Source organism: Miniopterus schreibersii (assembly GCF_964146895.1).
Source record: "Miniopterus schreibersii genome assembly, chromosome: 10".
Taxonomy (NCBI): Eukaryota; Metazoa; Chordata; class Mammalia; order Chiroptera; family Miniopteridae; genus Miniopterus; species Miniopterus schreibersii.
The window spans coordinates 46799234-46819725 of NC_138110.1; the positions used below are offsets into that span (position 1 = coordinate 46799234).

At 45.9% G+C, this 20492-nt stretch overlaps 1 protein-coding gene across 3 annotated transcripts in view; it reads right to left on the reverse strand.

The window, feature by feature from the left end:
- Nucleotides 1-13059: 13059 nt before the first annotated feature.
- The window catches only part of PIEZO2 (piezo type mechanosensitive ion channel component 2), a 324709-nt gene continuing 317276 nt past the window's right edge, over nt 13060-20492 (reverse strand). For all 3 annotated transcript variants that reach the window (XM_081148248.1, XM_081148247.1, XM_081148246.1), the window contains 4 exons: nt 19655-19783; nt 18362-18441; nt 15660-15843; nt 13060-14597 (listed from right to left, as the gene is read on the reverse strand). In XM_081148248.1, coding sequence (XP_081004374.1) covers nt 14345-14597; nt 15660-15843; nt 18362-18441; nt 19655-19783 — 646 coding nt within the window. In that variant the 3' untranslated portion in view covers nt 13060-14344. The remainder of the gene's footprint in view (nt 14598-15659; nt 15844-18361; nt 18442-19654; nt 19784-20492) is intronic.

Genomic DNA, 20492 nt, shown 5'->3' on the forward strand with positions numbered 1-20492 from the left:
GGCAGTAAATATTTTTATGGTTTATGTTTTATGAAAATTACATAAATTTTGTTTGTATAAAAAACAAAGCATAGCAAACAACCCCAAACTTACAAAGAACCACCACCCTTCCCAAATTATTTCAGATCTCATCATTTAGAAATAAACATTTCTTGTGACTATCACTCCAGTCTTCTATATATATTCTGGTTAAAGGACCACTCCATATACATGGGATCGTTTACTATCTTATTTTACCTATTCTTTGGGATAAGTTCTTTAATTAAAAAATTTTGAAATATCTTTAAGACATTGGTGTTTTTTTTGGCAGTTTTGTTGAGATCTGACATCAGCACTGCATGAGTTTAAGGTGTACACACAATGATTAGCCTTCTGTATACTTTGAAATGAGCACCACAATAAGTTAACATATGTCATAGAGATATAGAAAAGGAAAAAATATCCTATGTTCCTGTGATGAGAACTCTTAGGATTTACTCTCACTTTTTTTTCCCCCTCAAACAATAATTTTTAATAGCTTTATTGAAATACAATTCACATACCTTACAATTTAGGATTTACTCTCTTAATTTTCAAATATACCGTACAGCAGTGCTAACTATGGTCAGCATGGACATTATGCCGCCAGTTCTAATTTATCTTATAGCAGGAAGTTTGGACGTTTTGACCACCTTCATCCTCTTTCCCCACTCCCTCCTCTTATTTTCTATTTAAAAATAAAGTTGTGGAGAAACAAGATGGAGGAGTAGGTAACCTCTGTCCCACCGCCTCCCGCAACCACATCAAAATTACAACTAAAACACAGAACCATCGTCACTCAGAGCCTCCTGAGATCTGGCTGCACAGAAGCCCCACAACCAGGGAGCTGAAGCAGCACCGAGACCGGGAGGAGGGACGGAGACGCCGGGGGGTAGGGGCTGAATCCCAGAGACGCGGCCGCGGGCCCACACCTGGTGCAGCGATTTAAACCCGGGAGGGAATCTCGGCGGTGGAGGTTTCCCGGAGGAGGGAGGGGTCCCAGCCCCACAGCAGGACCCCAGCCCAGGGCTCCAGGGCCCAGAAGAGACGTCCCCACAACTCCGGGCTGTGAAACCAGCGGGGACTGTCCCTGAGGGTCGCGGAGGCCGCGGGAGCCCCAGCAGCTCCTCTAAAGGGCCTGGCACGGACTCACTCGGACGCTCCCTCTGAGCCCAGCGCCGGGCAGCAGCCTGAAAGGACCTGGGACACTCGGGGAGGAACTAACCTGCCTGAGATCCGGGCGAGAGGCGGAGGGGCGGCTTCCTCCCGGGCAGAAGGGCTGGCGGAGGCCATGGCTCCTTTGGCGAGTCCTCCCCGCACCCAGCCGGCAGGCAGGCGCCAGGTTTGAGTCGCCAGCACCTGACTCCCACCTTTGGCCCCGCCCCGTGATTCCCGGAGGCCCCGCCCCCCCCCCTGCAGCTCATCCAGGCCATTTCCAGGGGCTTTTCTGTGCAAGCGGCCTCTCAAGTCTTATGCTTAGGACTTTCCTAAAATCTCTCAAACAAGCAGCAGCTGCCCCATACGGCTTGATAAGTGGCCCCAGGCCTGGCACTAGCGGCAGCCTGCATCGGCTCATAGCTTGGCCTCTCCTGGGCAACTCCAAGCCCAGCACAAGTAGCAGCCAACTACGGTTTGCTGTGTAGCTCATGCTGGGTGGCCCTGGGCAAGGCACTGACAGAGGCTGACTTTGCACCTCCCAGGAGGCCCCAGAGATAGTGCACCTGGCGGTCAGACTCAACCATGCTGGATTCCAACTCTACCACATCCACGAGTGACACACTCAAGGGGCACACTTAGTGAACACCAAAGCCCCACTGAAGTAAATCCTGCTCCATAGGGGTGTCTCCAGCACAGCAGCTCTTTGGCTGTACTTGCAGCTGCTCCTCATAGCCAATTGGCCTGGGGATCAGTTCCTTCCAGTGACACCAACAGCAACCAAGGCTCAACACAACAGGACAGTGCACACAACCCACACAGGGGAGCACCTAGAAGGCCCAGCTCAGGTGACTGGGGAAGCTGAGCCACTGGACCCTACAGGACACCTACTACACAAAGCCACTCTACAAATTCCAGGAGACACAGCAGCTCTACCTAATACATAGAAACAAACACCTGGCAGCAGCCAAAATGTGGAGGCAAAGAAACATCTCACAAAGGAAAGAAGAGAAGAAATCTCTAGAAGAGGAACTAAATGAAGTAGATCCAAGCAAGCTAACAAATACAGAGTTCAGAATTTTGTTTATAAGGATGTTTAAGCTGACTATTAGGGAAATAACTGAGAAAATCGATAACATAAAGTACCAATTTGAAATGAAGGCTACACAAACTAAAATGAAGAATAATTTACAGGGAATCAACAGTAGAGTAGAGGATGCTGAAAATCAAATCAGCAATTTGGAACATGAGGAAACAAAAAACACCCAACCAGAAGAGCAAAACGAAAAAAGAATCCAGAAATATGAAAATACTATAAGGAGCCTCTGGGACAACTTCAAGAGGCCTAACATTCGTATTATTGGGGTGCCAGAAAGAGAAGAAAGAGACCAAGGAATTGAAAACCTATTTGAAAAAATAATTACAGAAAACTTCCCCTGCCTGGGGAAAGAAATAGACTTACAAGTCCAGGAAGCACAGAGGGTCCCATACAAGAGGAACCCAAAGAGGCCCACAGCAAGACACATCATAATTAAAATGCCAAAGGTTAAAGACAATGAGAGGATCTTAAAAGCAGCAAGAGAAAAGCAGTTAGTTACCTACAAGGGAGTACCCATATGACTGTCAGCTGATTTCTCAACAGAAACCTTGTAGGCCAGAAGGGAGTGGCAAGAAATATTCAAAGTGATGAAACACATGGAACTGCAATCAAGATTGCTCTACCCAGCAAAGCTATAATTTAGAATTGAAGGTCAGATACAGAGCTTCATAGATAAGAAAAAGCTAAAGGAGTTCATCACCACCAGATCAGCAGTATAGGAAATGTCGAAGGGTCTTCTTTAAGAAGAAGCTAATGAACAAAAGAATCTGATGAACTAAATAGATCCAGAGACATTGACCCATGCAACAGACAGTCATATTTCAGAGGGAAGAGGGAAGGGGGTGGAGTGTGGGAAGAGATTAACCAGAGAAGTTATATGTATATATTCATAACCCATGGACACAGACAATAACGGGGTGAAGGCCTGGGGAGGGGGTGGAAGTGAAGTGGAGGGAGTCAATTGGGGGGAAAAATGGGACACCTGTAATACTCTCAACAATAAAGATAAATTAAAATAAAAAAATAAAAAAATAAAAAATAAAAAATAAAAAAATAAAGTTGTAACACTTAATCTTTTTGGGATTTAGTGAAACAGAAAAAAAACTAAAGGGCTGATTCACAAGTACATGAAGCCACCTTGGTGGGATCATAGGCCCACCTGGGCCTGACTCTGCAGGGGCCATGGAGTTCAGACTGGACTAGCAAGAGAAAAGAGACCTGCATTGCTGTCAAGGTGACCCCTTTTTTTTCTGTTTTAGTGTAGGAGTGAAGAAATTAAAATTATGTGTCATGACTGTTAACAAAGTCCCAGTACAGCATGTGTCAAATGGAGACGGAATCTCCCTCTTCCCAGGATCCCAGCCAAGGCGGCTCTGAGAAAGCTTGGCCCGTGTCCGCACACTCAGGCAGACCTCTGTCCTGGTGATGAGAACGTCAGTCTGTCCATGGCAGCTGGTAAATAGCCCCCGGGGGCTGCGTGGCTCAGCCTGTTCTTTATGGGAGAGAGGACACGAATCCAAAAGGCAACTGGCAGGGTGCAGATGAAGGAAAGAAACTAACATTAAAAATGCAGATTCCGCTGCGGGCTGGGATGCCCTGTGAATCACGAGGCGGCTGGGGTAATATTTCTCTTTTCCTGAGTTTAGACAGCACTGTCTCAGAGAATTAATGTTTATCTTTAGGAATCTGTGTGTGTTTTAATATTTTTCAAAAGTGGGTAGAGATACAAATGGTGGTATTTGAAGAAAAAGATACTACTGAAGAGAAGGGGAAGTCTGGGGACGGGAGGACGGCAAGTTCCCCTTGGACTGTGTAACATAAGGACTCACATTTCCCTGGTCACAGTCAGGTTCCCCCAGATGGTCAGCACGCGGAGAGGAGTGCGCGGGTGCGGGCGTGGGGCAGGGTTCAGGCGGAGCAGCAGGGCCTGGGCGCCAGTGAGGAATCCGAGTACACGACGGTGGGGCCGGCGGGGCTGGTGGGACCTTCGGGGACAGCCGGGAAGGGCAGCGGAAGCCTGGGCCCCACGCATGTCCACACGTGGAGCTTCCTTCTCTTCAGGGAAGCCCCGGCTCTTCTCTTAAGGTCCTCCAGCTGATGGATCAGCCCAGGCCAGGCCAGGTTACCCTCACCTGAAGCCAATTTAGTATGGACTTCGGTCATATCTACAAAATACATCCACGGTGGTATCTTAGATGACTCTGAGCTCGGCTTACAGCCTAGTTGAGCGGACCCCTCCAAAGGCCATCTCAGGAGGGGGGTTCCATGTTTAAGACCCTCCCCATGCTGCTCCCACCCCCATCCCTCCATCCCCCCGCGGGCTGCAGGCCCCGTGGGGCAGCCTCCGTCAGGATGGTGTTGGTAGCGATACAGCCCAGCCTGGGGAGGGACTCATGGCCTGGAGAAGCAGTGGGCACCTGGGGAGATGTCCCCCCATAAACCGGGCTGTGTGAGCCACCATGGGGGTGGACGGGAGGAACTGGCACCGATTACCCTGGAGAGACTAAAGAATCCTGGAGAGGTGCATCTGCTTTATCAACAGAAGCCTGACCACAGGCAAACATGAGTTCGACTTTACACTTGGAGGGGAGCCACTGCAACCAGCTGCAGGTGTGGGCTCGGCAGAAAACCTCATTAAGCCACCTCGAGCTTTCCTCAGTTCTTGCCCGAGCCCTGACTCATCCCCACGGGAGTGTCTGGCCCACAGAATGTTCCTTTATCTCATGGTCCATACACCTTGCAAACTGTGTGAGAAGAGCATTTTTCAGGAATCAAGGAGATCCAACCTCATACGTGATGAGTTCTCTGTAAATGTCAAATTTACATTTGTCAACTGAGTTATAATAAGTCTCTCACACACCTGTGATGGCTGCAGGGCAGTCAACTTTCTAACATTTCATTTTGGAAGTTATGCTCTCTGGACTCACCACCATGGAAATACTGAAAATAAAACTCCTTTCCCTCTCTCCTCTGACTGCCAGGCTTTCACCTCCCTAATTGGTTATTTTTTCTCCTTTCTCCTGCAGGGGGAAAGTTCTAGTGGTTATTTCTCTTTCCTCTTTTCTATCTCTCACCCCTGCCCACACTCTGGGTGTTTCACAGTCTCTCCCTTTGAGTAGCACGGAGTCCCCACAGCTGGGTGGGGACCAGTGACCACCACTTCATCAGCAATGAACCTCTGTAGGGCAGGGACAGCGGGGTGACTTATCAGGAGCCTAGATCAAGGTAAGTAGCTGAGACATGCAACTCACTACCCAAAGCAAAACCAAGCACAAAGCTTGCCATCAGCTTTCCTAGATGGACTGTAAACTTGCTTCAGTCAGATTTTATCTTCCCTGGAGAAAAGCGTGGAAAACGCTGGAAGAACCTACACTCCTCCCTTAGCCCCTCACACATCTGCTGGGGGCAGGGCATATATATCAACCAGTTTCACTTCTAGTGTTTCTATCCTGTGTCCCAGCATCCTGGCAGTCCTCCACGACCTCAGTCAGTATGTGTCCAGCACTGTGGCCCTGTGGATACGAAAGAATAGCCCATCCTTTGTCTTCTAGACTAGGGGTCCACAACCCCACGGGCCAAACTGCGTCTACCATGTGTTTAATCATTTTCCTGTTATTGGACATTGACTTCCAATATTTGATTATTATTATTATTATTTGTTAATCCCCACCAGAGGACATTTTTTCCATTGATTTTTTAAAGAGAGTGGAAGGAAAAGAGGGAGGGAGGGGGGGAGAGAGAGAAACATCGATGTGACAGACAAATCAATTGGTTGCCTCCCCTACACGCCCCAACCGGGCCAGGAATGGAACCTGCAACCCAGGTACTGTACATGCCCTTGAGCAGGAATTGAACCCACGATCCTTTGGTGCGCAGCCAGATGCTCTAACCACTGTGCCACATGGGCCAGGGCCCAATACTTTTGGAGTTTTGTTCAGTTCTTTCATTCCGGACATTTTTCTATTTTTTTGGTCTCTTCATTTCGGCACCTCCCTGAGTTTGTTTCTATGTATTAGGTAGAGCTGCTATGTCTCCCAGTCTTGGTAGAGTGGCCTTATGTAGTTGGTGTCCTGTAGGACACGGTGGCGCAGCCTCCCAAGTAACTTGAGCCAGGTACTTCAGGTGCGCTCCCTGTGTGGACCATGTGCACCCTCTTGCTGTAGTTGAGCCTTCATTGCTCTTGGCTGGTCAGTGGGAGGGATTTACCCTCAGTTGACTCATCTGTGAGGGCTGGCTGATAGTACAGTGCAGGAGCTACTGTGCAGGGTCGGACTCCACAGAGCAAAAATTGCTTCGGCAGGGCTCTGGTGCCTGAGGAGTCCATCCCTTAAGTGTGTTGCTTATGGAGGTGGTTGGGTGTTGCTCTGGTGTGGTCTGAAACTGTCCACTGGGTGCACTGACTCTGGGACCTCCCGGGAGGTGCAGGCCAAGATCAGCTGCCTCCCACGCCCTGCCTATGGCCACTCAGCATAAGCTACAGAGCAATCGGCCGATGGCTACTACTTGTGCTGGGTTTGGAGGTTCCTGGGAGAGGCCATGCTGCAAACCAAGGTTGGCTGCTGCTACTGCTGGGCCTGGGGCCACTTAGCAAGAGGTATGGGCATATTGAGGCCAGATGCTGCTTGTTTGGGGTTGTGAACCTTTGAGAGATTTTAGGAAAGTCCACAGCATGAGCCAAGACAGGCCATTTGTATGGAAAAGCCACTAGAAACAGCTTAGGTGGGCCAGCAAGTTGGATGGAGCAGGGGTCTCAAGGAATCACCAGGGCAGAGCGAACAGTGTGAACCAGGTTGATGGAGACCCAACCTGTGGGGAGGGCTCAGGAGAGGAACAGTGGCCTCCGCCAACGCTTCTGTCTGGGAGAAAGTTGCCCCTCCAACCCTCACCTCAGCCAGACAATCCAGTTTCCTCCCCATATATCCTTGGTGCCTTTCGACCTACTGCCCGAGTCCTGGGGCTCTGAGTGAGTCCAAGCTGGTCCCTGCTTGGGCCCTTTAAGAGAAATGCCTGGGACTCGGGCTGCCCCGGTCTCGCAGCCATAATCCCCACTGTCTTCACAGCCAAAAGCTATGGTGGCTTCTCTCCCAGAGCTGGAACCTTGCGCTAGAAGGTCTGGGGTGGGGCTGGGACCACTTGCTCCTAAAGGGGACCTTTGCAGTCAGGAGGTCCCTTCCCATTTTTAACGTGGGTGTGGACCAGCTTGTTTTATGTCTCTGCCCATCTTACCATCATAGGACTTCTTCTGTTCAGCCAGATCCAGGCAATTCGGAATGGTGGTTGTTTCGTAGTTGTAGTTTCGATGTGGCTGGGGAGGAGGCGACTGCTGTATTTACCTACTTTGCCACCTTAACCAGAAGCTGAATCATTTTTTTTTTTTATCGGTTTCTTAGGTAATTTTTAAAAAAAATTCAGCTCAAGAGGTTTTATTACAAGGTGCCCAACTGTGGTTTTCTTTATGTTTAACCTATTTTGATTTTTCGATCTTCTTAAATGCATACGCTAATGCTTTTCATCAAATTTAGCAAGCTTTCAGCCACTATTTCTTCTACCCCTTTCTCTTTATTTTATTCTCCTTAGTATATGTATATTAACTGATCTTATTTTTATTTAGCTTCATCTATGAGATTCTACAAGAGCTATATTGTAATCTCCCTTCTCTAGTGGGACATTGGCTGTGCTTGGTGGTGTCAGTGTCTCCTCACAATAATGTTTGTACATTTTGAAGGCAATATGGTCGGGGCTGATTTATTACTATGTCCTTTTGCTCCGTATCCCTATCTCTACCCAAAATGATAAAGAATATTGATCAAGAGGGTACATAATTTTCCTATCCCTGGTCATCTTTCTCACTGATAGGACTTGGCACGAGTGGTTATTTGTGGCAGACACATGATTTATCCTCACAGTGTCATTGCAAGGCCATTGCAGTATTATTTCTGACTTATTCACGTGTACACAGATCCCAGACCAGAACCTCACTCAGGGCTCTTTCCCTGACCCGTGCTGCTTTCAGAAAAGGCAACATTGGAAAAATGGCCAATATTTGAGGCCAAAACAACCATTAAAAACCCATTCTTTCCAAAAGCTGTTTTGATGGATCTCAGGCACAAATACTTGTCCTGGAAATCAGCTCTGTGTTTTCCTACTCTACCAAGGTGAAGGGCAACTACCTGGTCTTTCATTTACCTGCACCCCGTAGTGCCTTAGACAGTATAGTGGAGCTTAGCAATATCAGGGCGATGAGAGAGAAAGGAATATGAGCTGTTTAGTGGAGAGGTTTTCCAAGCTCATAACCTTTCTTCTAGTTCATTCCCTAAAATACGTAATCTCTTTTCTGGAGCTCATTTCTTAGGTCGTGCTCATGAGGGATCCCATATGGCTATCCTGAGCCTAATGATTCACTTTCATACTTCATACCTCTTTCTCGTGAACCTTGTGGCCCATTTCCCCTTTGGTGTTTCTGTGGAGTCTGCCCGAGTCCAGTGTGTTCTCTCTGGCCAAACCCCACCTTGGGGAGGCAGCCTGATGGCATGGTTAGGCTCCCATGGGGACTGCTGTCTGCAAGAGTCCTCAGAAAAATTTTGTTTTCAGCATATCAACTGACACCAGAAGTTTTTTTCTGTATTTTCTAGCTTTATTATATTTTCTAGTTTCTGCTTTTCCTTTCTTTTTTTCCCGTTTTCTTTTCTTTTTTCTTCTTTTTAATTTTTTAAATGTTTTCTGGGTTTCTTGTCCCAAGTGCAATGCTGGATAAAGCTGCTTGCTATTAACTGCTGCAGGCTCAGGGCAGTGCTGAACAACGTGAGACAGCCATCTGCAAGGTTCATTAATATTTCACTGCCTTGCATCAGTCTGGGTGCCACGAAGCAGCCTAATTCATAATTTAATGCCTCTCAGACGCAGTTCCCTAATGCATCATTAGTGTTGTAGGACGGTCTGGCCTGTGGAGCGCTGTGCATATGCACTGGCAGCCTCAGAGGTCAAGCTCTGGGCAGCTCCTCTGGGCCTGGGAGGGGAGAGTGAGTTACATGGAGCAGCCTGGCCGAACCGTCAGTGAGCCAAAGTCATAGGCAGTCAAGGGAGGTTGCCCCAGAACTTTCCACAGCTCAGTCTGCTTCTGTTTTGCATGAAGCATTCCTTCACGGAGACAAAACAATATTCATGCAGGTAAAAACTTCCTAGAAAGAGATCACTGTGATTGAGATTGTACCCAAAATATTAAAATATAAATGCATTATGAAAAATAGCTAATAGATGAAAAAAACAATTTTACTTAGTAAGATTTTAAGTGTCTGTATTTATATACTTCTAAGCATATGAACTTAGGATTTGGCTTTGTTTTAGGCTTGGTAAAAAACCGTCATGGTCTCTGACTTTTGCATATTTCGTTGAATATTGAGTCTTGTAGACAAGTTAAGGCAGGCCCATGGGACAGAGGCATTCTGTTGGTCCAGGCTCTCCAGGCAGCGCGCCCAGGGCAAGTGCTTCCCTGGGTGACGCCAATCTCCTCAACTCTCAGCCTTTCGTATTTCTTGCTCACCGGCCGTCCATATATTGAAATACACTCTTGAAGATGATCCACTCCTAGCAACATTTCCAGCAGTGTGTTGCCTTTCCCGGTGGTGCTTGCACTTGAGCGTTCTCTCTCGGCAAGTTTGCAAATTCATTCTTTCTTTCAAATTCACATCTGGTATCAACCAGTGGGAGGGCAATAATTTCACGTGAGGTATAAGGGCTTTTGTAGTGTTACTGAACCCATGTCAAGTGGGTGACTCACTGCCTTCTTTAGTTAGCTGAGAGGCTAGGCTTGGGGCTGCTGGGTGTGCCTCATTTATCATCATTGATTAATGAGGCTTACCAGACATTGCCAATTATTGGCTACTTGGTTTTGAGCCTGGAGACTTCCCTTGTCAGCCATCATTTCTATAGGGCTACAGAAATTCTTCACTTTTCTCAATAAACTTCACCTAGTTTTCCCTCTAGGAATTTGAGCAACCCGTGAGAAAGTGTAAATGACTAGGAAGTGAACGCAGGGGAAGTGGAGAGATGCTTTCCCCCCCGGAGCGCTAGCTTCCCGGTTGCTCTGGACACCCCTCTTGAGCTCTGGGGGTGCTGCGCACATCCCCACCAGCGGGGGAGGGCAGGGGTCGGGCATGGGCTGAAGGCGCTGGGAGGGCTGGGCCTGCAAACGCTCAAAATTAATTGACTGATGCTCCCTCCAAGGACCAGGCTTCATGGAGGAGATGCTTCTAGGAACAGCGATGGAGCAGAACGGCTGCTATTGGGAAGAGGGGCCCGAATAAAGGTGGTGGGGAAGCAGAGCAGGGGCTCGGAAAGGGAGGGCACATTGGTGATGCTTCAGAACCAGAGGAGGCGGCCCCAGAGGTGCGCAGCTAGAGGAGCCACCCCCCACCCCAACGGAAGTTAGGAACTCTAATGTCACACAGAAGGAGCCACGGAAAGGAACTGTGATTCAAGCCACACCAGATTCTCATCAGCAAACAGAACAAGAAGCAGGAGCAGGTCCTGACAGGGGATAAAATCTCACCAGAAAGATAGGCCTACAAATGGGTGAAAACCATACTCAATATTTCAAAATGAACTGAAATAACTTAAGGAAATAATGGAAGACAGTAAAAAAACAATAGGAATCAGAATTTGAAAACTAGAGGGAAAAAAACTATTTCAGAATTAATGACTAAACTAGGAGGGCAGTAAGACAGTTTGGGAAGGGGACAGGGTCACCTTACTGACGGGGTAGCTGACCCAGGCCACGGGAAGAAGAAAGGCTATTGTCCCTCAGGGGGGGCTGGGAGGAGCGGCTGGTGCTCAGGGATCCCTGGGGCCTTGCTGGTGCTCCAGGCCAGCCCGCATGAGACAGGTGAGTGCAGCAGCTGTGACCTGAGAAGGGCTGGGACCCAGGACACCAGAGGCCTAGGGCTGAGGGTGTGGCTCTGCCCGATGAGCAGAGGTGCTTGGTGAGGCGAGGGGGACCCAGAACCAGGGAGGTGGAAATGAACGATGAGTGTCTTACGTGGCCTTCACACCAGCTGCAGCAGCGGGGGCTGGAGCTCCTTCAGCTTACTCCTTTCTGGGAGTGGAAATAAGGCCTTCCGCTCTTATTATAAGGAGCCAGTGGGTCTGCGTGGCCCAAACGCAGATGTTGATGGATATTGAGATCTCCCGATCCCTTCTGCACACCCACCTGCTCATAGGGCACAATGGTGCCCTCAGAAGCAGTGAGCTCCAGCCGCAGGGAATGCCTCCTCCATGGTGAAGCCCCACCCACGGGTGGCTGTGGCAATGGCTTGCTGATGCTTTTGCTTGAGACAAGGAAGGGCTATCCCAGCTCCTGAGTGCCCCGCAGGGATGGGCGAATCTCAACTGCAGCTGTATGGCTGGGCGACCTTGTCCCTCCGCTTAACCCTGCTTTCCTCACTGACCAGTGTAACTCCCGGGTCCATCTTCCTGATGACCTTGGGGCTATCTCTAGAGAATCATCTAAGGCGACAGTCTGTGTTTGTAAGGGGCATCTACTGGGCCAGGGCAGGAGCTCATTTGAGGCTTAGAGTGTGGCTGGTGACAGCCTCATGATCATTTCATACTGTCAGATAAAAAAAGTTTGGAGAGGGGTAGTGACCTGCTGGCCTCGGTTCCCAGCCTGATGGTGGCCGAGCCAGGACTAGAAGCCAGGCCACCTCATGTTCCAGCTCCACTGAGCACATGCCTCCCTGGAAGGTGTGCTCTCCTACAATTTTGGTAAGTTAATCTTCTATATATCCTTTGTGAACAAAAAAAGGGGTTCTATGGAAAGTAACCTCACAGGGTGATCAGGTCCTAAATTCCTAAGTGGGCAGGTCACGGTGGGTAGTCATATCCCAGGCATATCGATTCTTTGCTAAAAGACTTGTTGTCTTGGTGCATCTAGGTTAACACACCTGTGAAACCGCCACACTCAAGCACATAATCTTGTTAACTATCCTAGAATCCAATCCCCACCTTGCCGTCCTCCCACCTCCCTGGCATCTTCCTGACGTTCCCTCCTTAATCTCAAATGCAGAAAAGAAGCTGCCAAACCGACATTCTCGGGAGCATGTGAGATCCAGCTCCCCGGCATATGTTTGGCTCAAATAAACTCTTATAGAAACTCTCTACGGGTTTGGACGTTTCTTATGCCGACATCTTCTGTATTTCCCGCCTTACACACTGGGCGGCTTTTTTCTTGAAACCTGGAAATTGTTTTCTTGAGGAATATTAAGATTCTGATATACTTTGACCTCTACACATTTTTTCCAGGAGCATTTTTCTACTTTCCTCTTTCCTAAATGTGTCATCACGTGCTCTCTGGAAACTCCCTGTTGACATTTTAAAAAGAAAGAATTCAGAACCAGAAATATGCACACGGCTTCTTCCTTCCTGCCGTGGGGACATCAGAGCGTGGGCCAGGAGTCCCCTAAGTGGCTTGAGCTTACTGTCTCAGTGACGGGAGGGTGGATTTCGGCAGGCTGGCAATACGCTGGCTTCCACAGGCACTAATTCTCTAGAACACACTGAACGTCATTGGAGCTCTGCTGGGTTTTTTAAAGATCCATACTCATTGTATAGTTTCCTTTGGAAATTAATTTGTTATAATTATATTATTCATACAGAGCACCTACCTGAGGGAAAAAACACACACAGTCAAACTAACAAGAAGTGAATTCGCATCTCAGTTGATTTTTAAAAACTCCTCGTACACATTTAAAACAATTACTTTTCCTATTTCATGCAAAAAGGCAGAATGAAGTGACTTTGCAAGATGTGCTTTATTTTAAGTCAGTCCTGAACCCAAACTACATAGGATCACTTTTTTTTTTTTTGGACATACTCTAGTCCATTCAATGATTCTTCTCAGAAACTGTATTTTAATATGGAATGAAAACTACATTTCGGTCATAAATTTCCATGCTACATTGTAATTTAATGAAGAGGTTGTATTACCAATAACAATAATTTAAGAAAAGGCCCTTTTTTTTTTATTTCCCCAAGCTCAATATACATATTTCTTTCATAATTATGAACTTAAAAAACCCGTCTCAGATGTAAAAATGTGAATTGGAATATGTAAACTCTTTGATATACCTGAAAAACAGGAAGGAAAATGTCACATACTGGAAAACCATTGCCTCAAATCATCGAAATGGGAACAAGCGTGTAGAGGGGGGAGGGTAGAGGCGCTCGCGACCGGCTGACAGAGTCACAAAGTCAGAGCACTCCAGGTGGCCGCGCTCGGGGCTCCCTGCTCGGGCCGGCGCCTCGCCGGGAGCAGCAGCTCTGAATGGAACCGCCGTCGCCGCCGAAGGGAACCACTAGCTGGGCCTCAACAAAGCCGGTGTCCACGTATTTGTTTTGCTGCTTTTTTTTTTTTTTTCCTGAGAAGTCACTGGTGTTTAATGGAAAAAAAAATGTGTCTGAGTCTTCAGTTAAGATAAGGCAGTAAGAGTGTCACTAGGTTATCTTTTTGCTTAGAATGAGGCTTCTCCACCCACTGGCATCTCCAGGGGTCACCAGCTCCCTCTCTCTTTTCCTCCCAGCAGTGTGTTGCGGGGGTTTCAGCCTCCTATTGCTGTTGCACAGTCGGGCTGTGCCGCGGCCCATCAGGCCCATCAGTGCCCTCCCCGCGGCTGGCGCCGGCGACAGAGCGCTGCGGGTGGCGCGACGGCTCCCCAGGAAGGGCCCGGCCCCCGCAGGAAGACACGTGGCTTCCCAACTCGCCCCTGCTCTTCTGTTCCTCTGCGGGAGGACCCCGTCAGTGACTCCTCACGGTCCATCAGGACGCAAGACACTGTTGATTAAAACATACACCAAGTAGCCCTGATTTCAGAGAAATGGAATTACAAATAAAGTTTTCAACGGCGTCTTAACTCGCAAGGTAGCTCTGGCTACGAAAGGAAGTCGACTCCCTTTGGCCACCTGTCAGAAGAGAAACCATTTCCGACCAACGAGAAATGCTCAGCTCTTATGAGAATATTGTGCTTTTTGGTTTTGGAAAATTCAAATGTTAACTTGATTTGCAGTCTGTGTCCTAAGGTATCAATTTGTTTTCTCTCTAGTCCATTTGATCATAGTTTCTGGTGAACGGTACAGGAATATTAATTTGGCATAGAGATCTTCCTCTAGTTCCAGTTCCCCTGTCTCTCGAACTAAAAAAATATCCGTGCACAACTTCAAGATTCGGTCCACGTTTGGAAGCTCTTCAAACATGATGGAGTGAGAAATCCCACTGAAGAACTCGCGGACAAACTTTCCAATGACAAGGACAACTGAAGCGTATAATCCCATGATACTGAAAAACAAAAAATGAAGTAGAAATTGTATCTAGCAGTTAAATATGGTTAACAGAACATGTCTAAAAGAGAAAAATGTAACATTTCCTTCAAAATCCATAGAAGATATGATAAACTTAGCAAAGCTTAAAGTTTTTCTTTTTTTCCTGATAAAAAAGGTAATTCGTGTTCTTTCTAAAACAAGTTACACATTACAGAACTGTAAGACTTGAAAAAGAAAAGTCCTTTGAAAGTTCACATTTTGGAATTTATTGATGTTAAAGGTTTCATGTATGAATTCAGGCACTTTTACCACATATAATACATGCATGAACCACATAGTGTATCTGGTAGAAATTCAATTGTATTATATATACTTTTTTGTTCCTAACACTTTTCACTTTTATAATACTACCTTTCTCAGAGATTCATTTTTATAATAAAACTTTGAGTAGACAATGATTTCTTAAGAGGCTCATTCTGGAAAATGGAAAACTTTCTACTTGCACTTATAAGGGATGAGAGTGTCCTAGGATTTTAAACATTAGCATGTGGTTAAAGGGTAACATTGGACTTGTCCAAAATTGTGGTTTCTAATTGATCGTACATCTGCTAAGGTCACAAGGAAATCGAAGCAGAAAAAGATAATTTTATGCCAATTTCTAAGTTTAAACACTGAATTGCATCAAACTATGTCATAACAGGAAGAGGTAGTTAAAAAGCTGGAAACACAACTTGTAGTCCCGTCATTAACAGTGTGATTCACACAAGGCATTGTGACTTCTTTGGGATTCTGGTTCCTTGTTTTTGAAGATGAAGGACCAAAGATCTGTGAATTTTAATATTTCAGCTATAAAACTGGAGAATTTTAAGAAGATAAATGGCTCTCATCTTCAACCTTATATGATACAGAAGTAGACTTTGTTAAAGAACAAATATGTTTACTTTTTTTGTATTATTTTCAATTTTATTTTTCAATTACAGTTTACATTCAATATTATTTTGTATTAGTTTATGGTGTACAGCATAGTGGTTAGCACAAGTAGACTCTTGTAACTGTTAATTTTTAAATGGCTCCTTACCCATAGCCAGCCAGGAAGCCCAGACTGGGGGGGCTGACTTTGTCATTGAAGACCACCAGCTCTAAGGCCTGGGCATGCTGATTGTATAGTCTATTTCCAGTCAGATTGAGAACCCACCACTCACTGCTAGATTTAGTTGTATTATCTCTGGACAAAATGATGGTGATATTCATGAAATTATTTTCTGGAAGAGAAAAAAAATAAAATCAAGTTAGCATAAAAATTTTAGGATTTAATGCCCATCAACAACAGTCTTCAGATGGCAACACCTGGTTCCTATCCATAGCATATGATTCCAGGATGTCCACATGGGCATGTTAACAATGTAAGTGGAAAGGAATGGGTGGGGCCTAGGTATGTATGGGGTTTCTCTTTTTTACTAAGGAGGTCAGTCACTGTTGCTACATGTGCAGGGCAGTCAAATCACAGGGGGAGAGGAAAAGACCCATCACCTCAGCATCTTTGCTGATAATTCCAAAGAACTAATTAGACATTTAAAAACCGAAGTCACTTGCTCTTGATTGAATTGACTGGTTCATTCATACTATCAGATTTATCGAGCGTCTTCTAAGACTTCTAAGGCACTCTGGTAGGTGCTAAGGAGTTGCAAAGTTGCATATAGCATGGTTCCTTATCTCAATGGGAAAAGACCATGTACACAAGCACAATATGACAACCACCATAAGGCCTGCAGTGACAAGGTCTGCTAGCTTGGAGAAATCCCTTTTGGTTGGTATGATCCATGAGGCCTTCCAGGGGAGGTGACTTCGGAGCTGTTTTGCCGAATGAGAACTTCAATAGGTGGAGACGTAATGGGGAGAGGAAGGATTGATGGCATAAAGTTCTGCAAAGTTCTGAAAACCCATAATGAATGGTCAGTGATTGCACAGGGTGAATGTAAAAGAATAGTAAAAGACAGGGTAAACAAAAAGCTTAGAGTTACACTGAATGCAGGTCCTCTGGAGGTCTTTTTAAGAAGAGGCATCCCTTGCCAGTGATAACAGAGCCTCCACTGAGAATCATGGTGGCGGACTGTAAACGCTGAGGGTAGGGACCAAATCTGCATTATTTTGTACTAAATTCCTAGGTCATAGGAATCTAGGACAATGTCTGGCAATAAATGCTTATTTTTTGGATGGATGGATGGATGGATGGATGGATGGATGGAAGGAAGGAAGGAGAGTGAGAATGTCAGGAGAAGGGTAAAGATGAAGTCCATACCCAGGAAGAATGTGAATCACTCAGGACACTCAGGAATAGGAAGAGCCTTGATTCTGAAGTACAGAGATAGTTCTGAGAGAGCAAATCTGGCCCTGGGCCCACATAGGCCCAGGTTTGGATCTAGTTCCTACATATACTGTTTGTATAACCTCACACCTGAGCCTCCATAACTGTCAACTTCTGCTAAATATACCTTGTGGTCAAGATTAGAGGCAGCTCAGTATAGCTCATCAGATAAACAGTTAGGCTGCTGTGGACAGGATCTGAGAACACCAAGGCCATGTGGTCTGGGGGACAAGACCTTGTAGGCTGGACCTCAAATCACTCCCAGGCAGACAAGTCAGTGTGGGGAAAGGGGGAGACCCTGGAAAGGAGGCGGAACATAAATGATGCTGCAGGAATGAAGGCAGGGAAGGGGAGCGGGGAGCCTGCAGCACAGGGGGCGGCTGACCTTGGAAGGAGCGAGGATACATCTTTTTTTGAGGCTGAAGGGAAGAAGGAAAAAAGCTATGAAAATATAAGAAGTTTTGCCAAGAAGTAGAAGGAAGCTGAAGAACTTCCCTGGCCAGCTGGGACCTGCTCTGGAAGGCGGCAGCAGGAGAGAGCCCACTGAGGGACAGAATCCTTGTGGGGAATGACTGATTGCTGAACAAAATTTATGCTCTCAGACTAAACATTTCTAGAACTAGTCTGGATTGAAAGGGGAATACCAAAGTTCTCAATGCATCTTGCAATTACCTTGCAAGACATATTTATTTACTGTTGAAGAAGAAAAGCATGTAGGTGTGGGATCGGCCCCATCCTGCCTCTATTTTTGGCAATTTCCATGGGGGATTCTAACTGATCTCTATTTTTCCAGTTAAACATGAGCCACACAGAGCCTGCTGACAGTGACTGTGGCAAATGAATGAACATGAACTGAATACTGCATTGTCCTTCTACCTTGCCAGATGTATACAGCTACTCTGGTTCAGGTAATTAAGTCAAACAATGCTTGATTTTCAAAAGAATCCAAAAACATCAATTCACTCCCATCACGGTTGTACGGAGAAAACACAGTCCCTCGAGCACTACTATTGATGCTTAATCTACCGTGGGCTGAATCAAGTACATCTCCTGCTATCTTTTCGTTACTCTTACTGCGGGGTCTTCATATTTAACACTGTATGAGGCAGTTTCCTGCCTCAGATATGGTTGCTAATAGAAACAAGTGAACAGACTGACCAAGCAGTAACATAAGTCATTAGGAGTGACTTTGAGTTAATCAGGTTCAATAGCAATTAAAGAAAGAAAACGAAGAACTTGGGTCCCAGGTGAGCAAATGCTTCCTCTGGCTGGTGAGCGCAGCTGGGAGCCTTATGGTTCTTGCGAGGGAAAGAAAGCTGGAAAGTGGCTTGATAAAGGCTGAGAAATGCAAACTGTAGATGTTGAATAAAAGAAGGATTTAACAGAATTCTGAAGTGATTCCTTCTCATTCTTACCAGATAAAAGTTGCTTTATAGGTTTGGAGTTAGAATCACTAGGTGCTTTCACGTAATATGGGTAGATCCTTTCAATAGTCCTGTGCATTAAGGAAAAAAAAAAGAGATAATTGAGTTTTAGTTGTTTACCCACATAAAATTGAATTTTTGGTTGCTATTTTGATCTTATATCAAACAAGTAATGGTGAAAGTCTTTATATGTCTATACAATGTGTAGTCATCATAATATATGGGTTTCCGTTATAATCAGAATTCTCTGAAGCCAAAAAAGTTCACCGGGTTCTATCTAAATACTCATGTAAACGCCATACACGAGCTAGTTAATGCTTCAAAACCGCTGCAGAGTCCTTCCGTGTGTGTTACTGCTTCTGAAGCAAAAGGCTGTCTTTCTTGCTAGGAGCTTATCATTTGTATCAATAACATCGAGTGCTCTTCTAATTTTAATTTTTAGGATTTCAAAAATCTCTCTAATCAAGTGGACTGCATTTGATCTAGTGATAAGAGTGAGGTGTGAAGAGCAAACTGGTGGCCTGAACCTCATGCTGCCTCTGCAGAGAGGAGCTGGGTCACCGGAGGAGGTTAGACACGTTTCTGCACCTGGGAAGTGACAGAGAGGATCTGACCATCTTAAGGGGCCCTTCAACTTCATTGATTAACAAAGGATATTTTAGCCAGGAGTGTGTCTGAGGGCTGCATCACGGTGGTTCTTACAGTCCATGCATAAAATGGGCAGGGCAGACTGAAGGGCAGACGGGGAGATGGCTGGTGGATCCGAGACACCTCCTCTAGCGCTTCTGGCCAACAGCACTTTTTTCTCTTGCTAGCTCCTATACCAGAATCCAAGCATCACAGCTTGGATGTGTTTGAAATGGAGTATTTATATGGCAGGATAATATGTTCAGATAATCTTCCCCTCAAACTTCTGTTTACCTTTTGTCTACTCTCCCCAACCTGCTCCCATTCACTAGCCAGGCATTCAGTGACCCGCAGCAGGAGTAACAGGAAAGGGGTCTTGCAGAGCGTTTCCCTGCTTTTGGTGATTATGGTAATGTAACAGCATGGCTTGCTGTTCAGAGATGAGAGCAACGCTCCCTGGCTAGGTGGACAGAGAGTGAGAGGGAAGACAAAGAGCTGCCTTAATCTAGCACAATGAGGCCTCCAAACAGAAATTCACTTGAGTTACCAAACAATGACAAAGGTTGCATTTCTTGCACATGAGGGAAGCGTGGGTAGAGATTCTGCACTGGATGCATACACCTATTAATGCTGTATTAACAGGAACAATCAACTTACACTGGTGTTGTTGAACTTTCTGTGTCATTGCCGGCTATCATTTTAGCTATATTCTCTCGTGTAGCGTTTTTAAGAAGAAAAGTAAGCTTATCTGTTGCTATTTCTGCTTTTGCACCCAGACTCATGTTTCTGTGAAGAAAAAACAAGACAAAAGCTCAATGTCAGTGATTATTCGGAAGTCTGGAAGATAAATTAAAAACTCATTTGACTCTTAATTTCATTAATCTCATCAAGGTTTTATTGGGTCCACAATTGTCAACCCCAACCCTTTCTGCTCACCTTACCTTTATGTCCCGTTCTTAGACAACCAAGTTAGTAAACCCCAGGGAGGCCACCATCACCTTTAAAACCGACGGCCGGTGAGGAGGCACAGCCTGCTGACCACAAGAGAAACCGACCTGCTGCTCTGATGTGAATTTCCAAAACTCTCTGTATGTCAATCCAGTGAAGCTGGCCTTCATGGTGACTAATAGAATCCACATTTTTAAAAGAATGTTCAATCAGAAGTTGATCTTTAATGTCATTGGTATTTTTTGGTAGCTTTTCAAAGTAAGGCCAAGAAGTAAATGTTTAGCAGTACAGAATTCCATGTGAGGAATTTGGGACATTTAAAAGGAGAAAAATAAGATTGAAGGAATTTTTTAAAATTCTGAACTGTCCCCTTTAGATTCGAGCAGACTTTCTTCTGTACCGATCATAATTCTTTTTTTTTTTTTTTAAATATATCTTTATTGATTTCAGAGAGAGGAAAGGAGAGGAGAGAGAGAGAGATAGAAACATCAATGATGAGAGAGTCATTGATAGGCTGCAGCCCCCAACCCGGGCATGTGCCCTGACC